The sequence below is a fragment of the Leptosomus discolor genome, chromosome 6, assembly GCF_034619465.1.
Source record: "Leptosomus discolor isolate bLepDis1 chromosome 6, bLepDis1.hap2, whole genome shotgun sequence".
NCBI classification, from domain to species: Eukaryota; Metazoa; Chordata; class Aves; order Leptosomiformes; family Leptosomidae; genus Leptosomus; species Leptosomus discolor.
The window spans coordinates 36404953-36418178 of record NC_141396.1 but is presented as its reverse complement, the minus strand read 5'-3'; the positions used below and the strand labels follow the sequence as shown (position 1 = coordinate 36418178).

At 35.9% G+C, this 13226-nt stretch overlaps 1 protein-coding gene across 4 annotated transcripts in view; it reads left to right on the top strand.

Moving 5' to 3' along the window:
- HERC4 (HECT and RLD domain containing E3 ubiquitin protein ligase 4) overlaps window positions 1–12616 on the top strand; it is a 35860-nt gene extending 23244 nt beyond the window's left edge. For 3 of the 4 annotated variants that reach the window (XM_086467227.1, XM_086467228.1, XM_086467226.1), the window contains 10 exons: window positions 1925–1948; window positions 2436–2534; window positions 4350–4517; window positions 4642–4785; window positions 5711–5877; window positions 6620–6686; window positions 6901–6983; window positions 9370–9553; window positions 10135–10237; window positions 11259–12616. In XM_086467227.1, the coding sequence (XP_086323353.1) occupies window positions 1925–1948; window positions 2436–2534; window positions 4350–4517; window positions 4642–4785; window positions 5711–5877; window positions 6620–6686; window positions 6901–6983; window positions 9370–9553; window positions 10135–10237; window positions 11259–11467 (1248 nt within the window). In that variant the 3' untranslated portion in view covers window positions 11468–12616. Of the gene's footprint in view, window positions 1–1924; window positions 1949–2435; window positions 2535–4349; window positions 4518–4641; window positions 4786–5710; window positions 5878–6619; window positions 6687–6900; window positions 6984–9369; window positions 9554–10134; window positions 10238–11233 lie in introns of all 4 variants that reach the window. The other variant, XM_086467229.1, reaches the window with a different exon arrangement.
- The last annotated feature ends 610 nt before the right edge of the window (window positions 12617–13226 follow it).

Here is a 13226-nt window from a genome sequence, read left to right as displayed (position 1 = left end):
TTGGTGGCTGGAGAAAGTAAATTAATTTTTTTTGCAGCAGTACCTGGAAGGTCCTGAAAATGGAAGACCTACTTTAGCTGTGGTTTATGAATACAAAGCAAATTATGCTGTCTAATAAAAATTGCAATGTAAAATAGCAACAGCAGGGGGATTGGGAAGTGTAAAGAAATAATAAGTCACTAGTCACTACTGACAGTCATGACGGACACTTGTTTTGGCCAAGCTTGTCTGAAAAAATAACCAGTGTGTGATGTGGGTTGGTGTTGGTAGCTAAGAGGGGTGGTGTACTAAATGGAATGTAGGAGCTAGGGATAAGCATTGTAAGGGTCTTGGAATTAGAGACAGGTATATATACCCTTCATGCCAGTGAAGGGTACAGAAGTGGTGGAAGTTAAAAGATGATGACCTTCGCAACTATGCTTTAAATGGATGCAAACAAACCCAAATTGCTTGTGTCATAGTCAGAGAAGAAAATACTGAGAATGGGAAAACAAGAGTTGGAAAATTGCTTTGTAATAAAAGTCTTAAGCTCCATTTGTTAATTAAATCAGAAGGTTGAGCAGTAGCTTGACACTATTGAGAAAATACTAGGTACTGAATTTCTCTTTAATCATCATTACTTTCTCATGCATTTCTGCAGTTTCAAGTCAGCAGAAAAAGTTATTTTCACTTATTATAGGACTGAAAGAAATCTCATAGCCTTAGGTTTCCCTCATAAATGGTTTTCATGGCCTTTTCCTGGCTTCATATCCACTAGTTTCCCGTGTTCTTGCTTTTAAAATTGTAAGAAACCCTGCTTGCCTATTGAATGAGTAATAATGAATCAGAACTTTTTTTGCTAGTGTAATTTTTATTGTCATAACTCGAGGCAAAACTGTTTGCTCAGTTCCTTAATTAAAACGTGGAGGGAAAAATATAGAAGAAAAGAGAATCTCAAGAGTATTCAGAGTATTCTCAGAGAAACTTGGAAGAAAAAACTTTTATTATTTCAACAACAGAAAAACGAGTGGGGAAAAGCTGAAGGTACTAAATAATGAACTGTTGATTTGAAGAGGCATTCTTGAGATACGGCTTAAAGGAGTTGAGAAAAAACATTTGAATTTGGAATAAATAATGGTAGATACAGTAGGAGTATGAAATTGCCTAAATCTGCCTACTCAAATCTGATGTTTCCTGTAAGAGTTGGAGATACAGACAGCAAGCAAAGTATTCTGGCCATCGCTTTCTCTGAGCCTTGGATGTCTACATACTTGACTTCTGAGTCTCATATGAATAGTAAAAATTAAAATGTATTAGTTTGTCGTTGCCTTTTATTTTTTTTCTGTTTTCTGTCTGCTAGGTACATAGCACCAGATGGATAACTTAGTTTCTTAGCACAGTTGATCTAGCTTGTGGAAGTCTCCACGCAGTCCCAGCCATATGTATTGGTCTGTCTCAAATTTCAAGAGTCAATTGCTTTTTTCATGTCATATCTCATCATAAACCCCAGTGATTCTTCAGACTTCATGATAAAGTGGTGGGGTTCTCTTGCAGTTTTAAATTTTTGCTCATGAAAAATGTTTTGCATTTAAGTTGTCATGCTACAGTCATTTGAGAATGAAATACATAGGTAAAAGCAAGTGTCATTTATTAGTGTATGGTAGCAGACATTTAAAATGTTTAATTTTTTGCATCCAAGAAAACGTGATACTTTAATGGTCCTTTTTTTAAAGACTGATATATAGGGTGTTGAAAGGCATGGTTGTATTTGGTAGATTAATCAGAATGTTTATGGTCAATATTTATTTCTGAGTAAACAGTCTCTTGGGGGGAGAAGCTGTAGATAAATATTTTTAATTCTACATCAGAGATGAATGATTAATGCAGACACTAATGCCACTTTTTCATCTTGATTATTGCTACCTTTGTGCAAATGCTGTCATAGGATGTCAACCATGGATTAACGGAGGTAAGATTGGTTGCAGTCTGATTTCTTTTGCAGAATGTAAGGAAGTCAGAAATATGAATGTCGAGGATTGTTTGATGTGTTCTATGGGGAATAAAGCTTTAAGTTAGCGTTGCTGTAATCTGAAAAGGTTTTTATGGGGCAAAAATATGTAATTCTGTAAAGAATTGCAAATTCAGAGCAGCATTTGAAAACAAGAGCTACTTTGATGATATTCACTAATTGTAATAAAAGTTCCAAAATTAAAATGTATGAAGTGAGAGTGGTGTTTGAGTGTGTTTTGGTTTGTTGTTTGTTTTTGCTGAATTCAAACAATTGAGAATCTACTTAATTTTCCTAAGATGCTTTGGTCCTGCATTGACGATAGGTAAAGATTTCTTTCTCTTTCCAGTAAACTAAAGGTATTAAATGAGTGCTATTGCAATGGCTTCTTTAGCCATGATTGTAGTTCTTAAGTAAGCAGAGATATGACATGTTTTTTTCATTCTAGTTAACAGATATTCCTGTTACAATTTGCACATACCCTTTTGTATTTGATGCCCAGGCAAAGACAACTCTCTTACAAACAGATGCAGTCATACAGATGCAGGTAAGAGTCTCTGGTTTTAATGTTACGAATTTTTTTTTTTCAGTTGGAGGTCTTTGGGAGTTGCTGTAGCTGTTGGATTTTTTGTGTATGTTTTCTTTGATTTTTTTGTTTTTTTTTTTTTTTTAAGGGTTTTTTTGGTTTTCAACTGTAATCTCTTCTCAATAAGGAGGGATCTAGTTAATCTCAGGGTATGTAAATGATAGAAACTAGTGATTTTGTGGGCTTGGGATTTCGTTGAAATTACATTGTTAAATAATTGCATAAATTTCTAAGGAACTTCTTTTCCTTTCGTTAATGAGAGAGCTTTTTTTGAGGTGTTAACAACCCATACTACAGGTGCAAAAAAAAAAAAAACCCAACCAAAACCTAACCCCACCTCCTATATGAGTGGACTTTAAATGACATATGTGTAGAACCCAGAGCTGGAAGTAAATCTATCTTGTTAGAGGCAGCTAGAGTTACTTTTAATTTCTTACCTTGATGCGACTTAGGAGCTAGCGCTGTACTTGATGGGTAGTATCAGAGACGCAACACGTGAATACCGAGTGCACCCCTAATTTCTCATTTCATCTGTCAAACCACCCTCAAAATGCTGCTAAACTCTGAAGTCTGATCAGTGTCTGCAAGGCAGTAGAGAAGAAGCTTATCTTGAAAATCTAGCATCTACTTGAGATAGTGGGAGTAGGCTTCCTGATCTTGCAGTTTGCAGTAGTTTTTGGCACTTTTCCTGTTAAATGAAATTATATGTTACTCCTAATTTGTTCCCTTCTGTTTTAACTACACTTTCCTAGAAATTAGGTACTTGATACAAACAATTGTGTATCTTTACCCATATCTCCTATCTGAGACAACTGTAAAGTAACTGAGAGGATCTTAAGTGTTTTCATGTTTCTCTAGGTAGAACTGAAACCACTGTGATGTGGTGAGCTATGTTTTTATTCATATAATCCATACCTGTTCAGTTGCTGTAAGGGCATAATAAATCATATTCTTAAAAAGGGAAAGGAAGAATGAAGGGATGGTGCTGCAAAAGTAAGAGTAGGAAGAGCACCAGCCCCCCCCCCCCGCCATGTTTATAATGTTTAGCATAATAAAAGTCATTGTTCTGAGTCTGAAATTAAATGGAAGAGATAAGTTACGCTCAAGTAATGGGCTTATGTAGAAAAACACTAGTTTGCTTTTGTAGTTCATAATAAACATGGTTTCTTCTTCCTTTAAAATGTATATACACAGTCAATACGAACATAAGATGAATTCAGGGAAATGTTCACATTGAATGTTTCTGTTAACAATATAAAATAGTATTAAAACCCACAAACTTGCAAGAGTTCTATGCCTTATTCAGAGCATTTGCAACAGTATTTTGGTTTTGAACAATACAAAATTTAGTACAAAAAATACAAATACAAAATTATAATACGAATTAAATAGATGAACAAATCACTTTTCATTCTGTGAATTGGTTTTTAATGGATCTTTCCTTGCCAGATTTATATTAAACGTCTTAGTCTTCATTAGATAAAGTGCAGTATCTTTTTGCTTCCTTTTGTTATCCGAAGTATTTTGACCAGAATGTCAAAAATGGTATTCTAAGACTTCCCTGAACATTAGCATTGATGAGGCTAATGGGTATAGGAAAAATACTTCCTGAGATAAATGGAATATGAAGAAAATTTGGGCAACTTCAGTAGCTCTCTTAACAGCTATTCCCATTCGTGTATTCTGCGCTTTTTAAGACAAGAATGATGGATGTTGAATGTTGACAAGAGTCTTATGTTACCTACTGACGCTTTCGCTTTGTGTTTTTTTTTCCAGATGGCTGTTGATCAGGCTCACAGGCAGAACTTGTCTTCTCTCTTTCTGCCAGTATTTGAATCAGTTAATCCATGCCTGATATTGATGGTACGGAGAGACAATATTGTAGGGGATGCTGTGGAAGTCCTAAGGAAAACAAAGAATGTGGACTACAAGAAGCCACTAAAGGTACTATCAGTACATATTGCTCAAAGTGTCTGTCACTGATGTGCAAGTGATTGAGAATATTTTTGGACAGATCTTGTTTCACAATCTGTTTTTAGTTCAATGCTAACCAAATTGTGTGGTTCAGGTTATTTTTGTAGGGGAAGAAGCTGTTGATGCTGGAGGTGTTCGCAAAGAATTTTTTTTGCTTATCATGAGGGAGTTGCTAGATCCCAAATATGGAATGTTCAGGTATTATGAAGAGTCCAGGCTGATCTGGTTCTCTGATAAGGTAGGGTATGATCTATAGTCATTAATTTTCTTTTAACTTACAGTATTTATATTAACAATGTATGAACATAGTAGTTTGTGGTAATTTTATTTCCAGAGGAGAAGCTGAAGTAACTATTCTTAAAAAATGTTCATTTTGTCATTGTTAGATCAAAACTTTCCCCTTCTATTTTTCTTATTCCTCACTTCTTACCAGTTGTACCCAACTCAGACAAGTTTAGCAGGAAGAAGTGCCAGCCAGAGTAAACTGATTCCGAGAGCAGAATCAGTAAATCAAGGTGGCGGAGAAAAAATCTTGTGGCATGTTTTGGCATGTTGAACAGGTCTTTCTGTGTTTAGTCACATTTATGGGTCTATTTTGTAGGTGGTCACCTGGTCATACTTTCTTGAGAGTTTTGATCATGTGACTTTTTAGTCTCTTTCAGAGAAGACCACAGACTAGGGTGGCTATATCACAAATACCTGAACGTTAACATTTCCACAGGTGTGTTTTAATCCTTGACTGTTATCTCCAAGGGAGTCAATAGTGACCTCCTCCTTCCTTCTGCCAAAAATATTTTTTAACAATATTGACATATATTTAGGCACCGAATAGTGCAATAGTAAGTCATTGACAAAAACAGATTCTTAATGCATTACTACTAGTAGTAAGCATCACTTGTAACACGAAATATGTTGTATCTCAGGTATTTTGGGTTTTGGGGATTTTTTTAAGTAGAAAAAGTTGTATTTCCTGGGATTTCAGTCTGTCTCAGCTGGTTAAAACTTTATCATGTTTTCCTCAGTACTTATGGGTACATACATATTTAAAGAAAATATAAATGAAACTTACTTGGACTATACTGCACTGTACACTTTTTTCTGGACTCTGCAAGATTAAAGTAACTTCTTTATTTTAAACCATCTTGTCTGTTTTCTGTTCTTAGACCTTTGAAGACAGTGACTTGTTTCATTTGATTGGTGTTGTCTGTGGGCTAGCAATATATAATTTTACTATTGTAGACCTTCATTTCCCTTTGGCTTTGTACAAAAAGCTATTGAATAAGAAACCATCCCTGGATGACTTAAAAGAGTTGATGCCAGATGTTGGCAGGTAAGCAAGAGAGAACAATGAGTGTTACTAGGAATTAATTTCTAATTAGAGAAGATAAAGGAAAAATAAAGAACATAAAGAAAATGTGTTATTTTTACACTAACAGGATAAACATCTCGGAGAGATGCAGCCATCGTGTCATTTGAGAAAGGATACATGCTATTGTAAAACACCTCCTTCTAATGCTTGGGTGTAGTATTTGTGTCCTGTTTTATTATCCTACAAGAATTTTAGGGGAAAATAATTTTACATTCAAAACCTTTGAATTTTAGCCATCAATTTTATAAGCCTAAGTGTGAACATAGTTTTAGTTCTGAACAGCTTTAGTCCATCAAGGAAATGTTTTCACTTATTTCAGGAACAAGTACACGCTAAATATCTGCCCTTGAGTAGGGATTTGGATAGCACTGACAGGTAGGAGGTTCCAACGAGCGGAAGTGGGTGTTTGATCACCTCAGTGTTCTGAGTGCTGAAGTTTTCATAGATGCAAGGAGAAATCAAACAAATTAATGGAAGAGCCCATCAATGGTTGTTAAGTACTTATTGCCTCTGGTCTGGAAATCCCTTAGCTGAAGGCTAGGATTTGCATCTTCTCTCTTCACACCTGGAGATAATCAAAAGGAAATAACACTACAAGTAGTGGGTTTTTTAGATTTGATTTATCAAAGCATAAAGAATGCTTCAGGAAAATAAGTTCATCTTTCTTTCCACTGGTACAAGTACTTTGTAACTTATTTTGCAGGGGAATGCAACAGTTACTGGACTATCCAGAGGATGACATAGAAGAAGCATTTTGTCTTAATTTTACTGTAAGTTTTATATAGTGTTTGGTGTATTTCTTATCAAGCTCATACCATCTATTGTAACTGCTCCTGATGGGGTGTTTGAGCAAGAGCACCAGCTGCTATTTCTGATGAATTTTAGCATCTATGTCTGTCGTTCATGTTGCTGGTAGCTAAGTGGTGGGATGAAGTACTCTACACAGTACATAAGATTAATACTGTTTGTGTTTGTTTGAAATAGATCACTGTGGAAAATTTTGGTACAACAGAAATTAAGGAGCTTGTTCCTAATGGTGCTGACATTCCTGTAGTCAAACAAAATAGGTGAGTTTTATGGGTTACGGGGTAGTTCAGTGTTACTGTCTGCCTTGGGAATGTGACCGGGCTGCTAGAAATATCCTTTGCCAAGATGTTACACTAATGTTGGAGGCAAAACTACTTTGGTTGTTTTTCCAAGCTGTTCTCATGTGTATTGTTAAAATAGCTATCGCATATAAGGATTTGCCAGCTGTGGAGAGGCTATCTAATTCTAATCAGAACATGTAATACTTCTTTTTCACTTGGAACTTAAAAGTATTTTGAAGCTTTTTCGGGCCCGTTTTGGCTACGTGGTCTTATTTTATAAGATGAAAAATAGTTGTGGTTCTGCGGGAAGTTGTATATATGATTGGAATTTGGTGAGTAATGATGAAACCTTCAACCTAGATGCCGTTATGAGGCAACTATTCCTATATGAAGTATTATTTCAGAGAAGTCTTCCGTTTGTAGAGTAGATAAACTAGTCTAATGTTACCTAGTGTTATTGTCAGAAGAGTGTGTGAGGGATGGGGTTTTTTTGTTGTTGGTTTTGTGTGTTTTGTTTTGGTTTTTTTTCCCCCCCTTGGTCAAGGATTCTGTTACATCTGTTTATAAAAGCAGCCTCTCCCACCCTTTGTTCCCTTTCTGCTCCCGGAGGATAGGCAGCAGATACCTGGTGGTGCTTTTGTCCAGTTTCGCAGAATACTACCATTTTCCTCTCTCTGTCCATTCCTCTCATGTATTCCTGTCTATTCTTTAATCTTTGTGAATTCTCTGTGCTTTTACTTCTCCCAGAGTAAAGGGAGAATCAAATGGAAAGAGCATATTCTCTGAGAACAGAATGCACCTAGGCTGTGCATGGTAGGAACAGGGGAGAAAATGTACCTCTAGGCATGTTCCTAGAGGGCAAATGTTTGGGGCATCATTTTCTGTAACTAGCTAGATCTGTTGGAGAGGAAAGAGTGATGATGGAAGATTCTGAGGGTATAATAAACCTGCACATAGCCATGTGCAGTGACAGTACCGCCCCCAATGGAGTGATTTTTTTTTTTATCCTTCTGACTTACCCTATCATTAACAACTGCAATCACCACCTATACCTAAACCTGTGCCTTTTTTTTTTTTTTTTTTTATAAAATCCTTGTCTCATAGCTGAGGATTTGTCATACTTTATCTTAAACACAGTAGCTTTGAAGTTCTCTGGTGATGGTTTGATGTTCTGGCACAAAGTGACGGTAAAGTTGGAATCACAAGAAAAGTTTTGAGGTGCCCATGGAATGTATGCTGCACTGTTGTCACCCTTTGTCTTGCAGTAATGAAGAATTCCTGTTTCCCAAGATCCAATAGTCCGTGATGCTTTAATTCAGTTTTTAAAATATTAACATAGAGTACAATAATGCTAAGTAGTTTCTTACTATGAATTTTCTCTGGAACAGCCTTTCCTTCCACTTAAGTGTTACACAAGTTACCTGCCTCTCTGCTAATTACATAGCACGCATAAAGTGGATATATCATTGAGTGCTGGAAGAGGAGCATGATTCACCACTTTGCTCATCTCCAATATTTTCAGTTCAACAACTTTAATAAATGTATTGTCAAAATATGTTTAGATGATTCTTTAAATTATTGGTGGTGGTGTTCAAATACTGTGGATGTTGTTCAAATACCGTGGGTTTCCACAGGGGATGTGTGTTGGTAGAATAACTGTAATCTAGAACTGAGGGCACTCTGCCAGTGTTAAAATGGTAACTAAGAAAAAAAAAAATCATAGTCACGAATACTGTATGACATCAAGGAATTCTAGTTCTCTCCCTGAATGCTGCAGAAGAAGACGTTTCCAACAAGATATAAGAGCTCCTAGTACCGAAGCCCAGATAACAGGCTGGCTGTTTTCCAGTATCTTAGCTCCTTTGCACAGAGCTTTCTACTATATAGGACTCAGATGTCTGTCTGAAGTTGATTTGCATTTTTAGTGCAAATATGGTAATCTTTTTAATTAAAAAAATACAACAGTGAGTTTGACAAGTTGGTTTCAGGACACTGCATGTAATTCAAGCCTTTAAGCTTGTTGCCATTCAGTCCAGTTCACTGCAATGCATACAAGCAGGAGAAATGTTTGTAGTGCCTAAAATAAATCATGCTGACTGGTACTGGTTTTCTGTGGCACGTTATGGCCTCTGTCTTGGGGGGCGTGGTGGGGAAATACATTTGTGTGTCATTTTCATCAAGGTTGTCTTCACTGTGGTTGTAATATGAAGCAGAGAGTATAATACATTAGGGTCCTTTTTACTTAACTTTCTATGTTGTGTTCTGTACAGAAGTGGCTACTGTTTATTAGTAGAAGGGTGACACGTATGTTTGGTTTGGGGTTTTTTTTTCCTCTCCACATAATTCTTTTTTTTTGTTTGTACAGGCAGGATTTTGTAGATGCATATGTGGATTACATCTTCAATAAATCTGTGGCTTCCTTATTCAGTGCATTCCACACAGGCTTCCACAAAGTATGCGGAGGTAAAGTTCTTCAGCTCTTCCAGCCTAGCGAGTTGCAGGCAATGGTGATTGGGAACACAAATTATGATTGGAAAGAATTGGAGAAGGTAAGAACCATAGTTAGCTATTTATTTCATATCTTTTTAATTTCAAGATGTGAAAGCAAAATCTTGAAGTGTCCTTTTGAGCTCTGTTTTAATTAATGTGACTTCCAGCATTAATTGGATTGACTGCATGAGTGAGGAACTTTTTTCAAAATGTCAGTGAATGAAGATATAAAATATTATTTACCTTCCTGCTTAAAGTGTTTCCATCCGATTTCTGAAGGAAATCAGACTTAGAAGAAGAGAGAGGAAGAAAAATCCACAGAACCAAAAGGCAGCATGATGGATTGTGTTAGAAGGGCAACAGTGAACAGAATTCCCACAGTTAAAGTAAATACTCTTGATTGCCAAAACTCACTGTGAGATTTTATCACTACTTTGCTGGGATTGAAAATCCTTTGGAGTACATGCGTCTGGCCATGTAGTTGAAGTCAGACTGTACAGCTGAAGCAGATTGACCATGGAAAACAGTAATATGTCACTTGCAGTATCACTTGACACAAACCACAATCATTCTGCTTTAATGTCAGATTATCCTGTTAGTTCTGCCTGCGAACAATAACCTAATTTCCTGCTCATTTTAGAATACAGAATACAAAGGAGAATACTGGGCAGACCACCCTACAATTAAAATATTCTGGGAGGTTTTTCATGAGCTGTCTTTGGAGAAGAAAAAACAGTTTTTGTGTAAGTATTTGAAACTACTTCACAGAAGTTGCTAGCTGGACAGGATCGCTGTGATTTGAGGCTCTTGCTGTAAGAGGGCAGACGTATTTGTCTATAATGATGTGATTAACTTTATTTGGAAGAAAAAGATTGTAGTAGAAGAAATCGATTATGAGCTTGTCTCTGATTTTGCTGGAGTTATCCTGACTAATTCTGGGTGGTGGGCAGTTACAAGATCACAGTAGACCAGAGCAGCATTAAAAACTGTAAAAACAAAAACAAAAACAAACAAACAAAACCAAAAACAAACAAACAAAACCAAAACCAAACAAACGAAAAACCAAACCAACAACAACAAAAAAAACCCCACCCCACCACAACAAACAAAAAAATTCCCCTAAAACCACAACAACCTAAACTGCTAGTGTCATTTATCTGATGACCAAATTTTTTTTCCCATGTTTTGACATCAGGTTCACCTCCTCCAGTTCTTTCATTGCACATAAATGGAATGTTGAAGTTATAACTGATTGTAAATACGCCAAGGTACTGATATGAGTGGCAATGTACAGGGAAAAACAAAGTTATTGAAGCTTGCTGTGAATGAGCTCTTGTTGAGAATAGATCATAGATTAGTTTCCAATTCAGATAAATTTCTTACTGAACAAACTAATTCTGTGTATTTACAAATGCTCAGTAAAGGTATCACCACTGTTTTTTAAATAACAGGTTTTGATGCGTGAAGAACTTCCTGCTTTTTTTTTTTTTTTTTGAGACTGTTTGGTTTCATATGACAAAAGGAAATATTTTCCTTTATATATCACTTGTTATGTTAGAGTTAAGAGTTCATATGTGTAAGCTGGACATTGGGTTAAATTGTCATTCCCTGCTTTTCAGACTTACTAGAACAACTTTGGTGTGAAAAGCTAACCATTGCTGGAATAATTAAAAAATGCAAATAATGATTAGAACTGTATATATGACATATATACAATGTTAGTCTTAAACTACTTTCAGGACTTTGTTTGTTTTTTCTTGGCAGTGTTTCTGACAGGCAGTGATCGTATTCCAATTCTTGGAATGAAGTGTCTTAAACTAGTCATCCAGCCAACAGGAGGTGGAGAAGGTTATCTTCCGGTAGCTCACACTTGCTTTAATCTTCTTGATCTTCCAAAATACACAGATAAAGAAACCCTGAAGTCTAAGTTGATCCAGGCTATAGATCACTATGAAGGTTTCAGTTTAGTATAACTTCAGAAATGAGAGTTCTGTGTAACGTGGGATTATTAAACTAACTTTTTGTGTCTTGTGGTGGTAAATTCAGTGGAGTAAATGGAGGAGTTGATAATATAACTGATTATTTGCAAAAATGTTCAGTGGTACGGATATTCATGGGAGTCAAAAAACATTTACAAAAATGACAGACTGTCTTAATACATACCTTGTACAGAACCATGTGGATTTTGCCATCTTACAATAAAAACGAGAGTATTGTGAATGGGAGTCAAGTTTCACTAACATGGGTTAACATTTCACCTTATGCAAACAATTTGGCGTGTGAGTGCATGAGAGACTTGCTTAAGGTTTTCAGGTCACTTAGTGAGAACATTTAACTTTTTCCCTGATAAATTCACTTGGTAACTTTTCATTTTGTAAATAATAAATTTTTGTGATAAAATAACCATGTTCCAACAGCAGTATGGTTTCTATTTGCTTGTAATTGAATATGAGCTTATTTTATGGCTTTTAACAGAAGTGACGACTGATTTCTGAAGATATATATTTTTCTGGTTTGTTTTAAGAACCTTAATAACAAAAGTGATTGTTTAAGAGACATTCATCTTCACAATGTACAATCCATGAAGCAGTCACTTAGTACCGATACAAAACTGCATACAATGGCATTTTTAATATGTGGATGGACAAGCTGACTTAATACACTATTTTATTTTTAAGGACTGATTCTGTAATTAAGTGGACACAATTATAAAAGAGGTTAATTTATCATTTGAAACCTCTGCAGCCATGTGTCAAGAATACAGCTTAAAAGAAAAAGATGCACGAGACAATTGTTGCTGTCAAGAGGTTAAACATTTATTTTTAAATGCTGAAAGCCTAGTTTATGGTTTCTAATAGAATTTTCACTTTTTTCCAGATAAATGCATTTGGAATAACTCTTTAACACCCCCTTCCCCTTTTCTTAAGATTTTATTTTTAGTATAATTGCCCTGAGATGATTGTGCTTAGCTGGACACTTTTGGATTTGACTTTTCTTCTCTGGTTAAATTCCAGATTTTGTGGTGTTAATGCATATGTGACTTGCAGCTGTGAAACAAATATTTATTTTTTTTAGTTTTTTAAATGCAGTGAAAAAATTCAAGCTATAATAAAAGACTTGAATGAAAACCTTTGTTGGTTGATGTGTATGGATGCTTGCATCATGCATATTTCTGCAACTGGAGGGCAACCTTTGCGTGCGTTAAATTGAGAGTACAGCGAGGATACCAAGATCTCCCTTGAAAAGCAGGGGAATTCGTTCATTGCAGTAGATTGTGTAACATGCAGTTTCTGAACTGGCAGTAGATGTGGGTGTAATAGAAAGTAATCAGTACAGTTAAAATAATTCTTTTTTTCCTCAACACTGTGTTTTTACAGCTGTCTCATGCAGTGTAACCTCTAGTAATGTCTTTGTGTGCAGGCCATATTCCATCTTTTCCGATGTTCATTACCTGGCTGGGAAATTCTTCCTCTTGTGAAAAACAAGAAACCAATGAAAGCAGCTTAATCAGACTATACAGGGAAGAAAGAAAAGGAGAAAAGAAAAAAAAAAAGGGGGGGGGGGGGGGGGAGGGAAGTGTTATGTCTTCATTTTACCAGGCAGTATTAAAACACTTTCTAAATTATGAAACACCAAGATCCCAAAGGCAAGTACTCAAAAATTAGGAGGTGGCAAACGTAAAGCTGTCTTCTTCCTTTTTCCTTTGTGTATTATTAACATTATCAGGTGCTG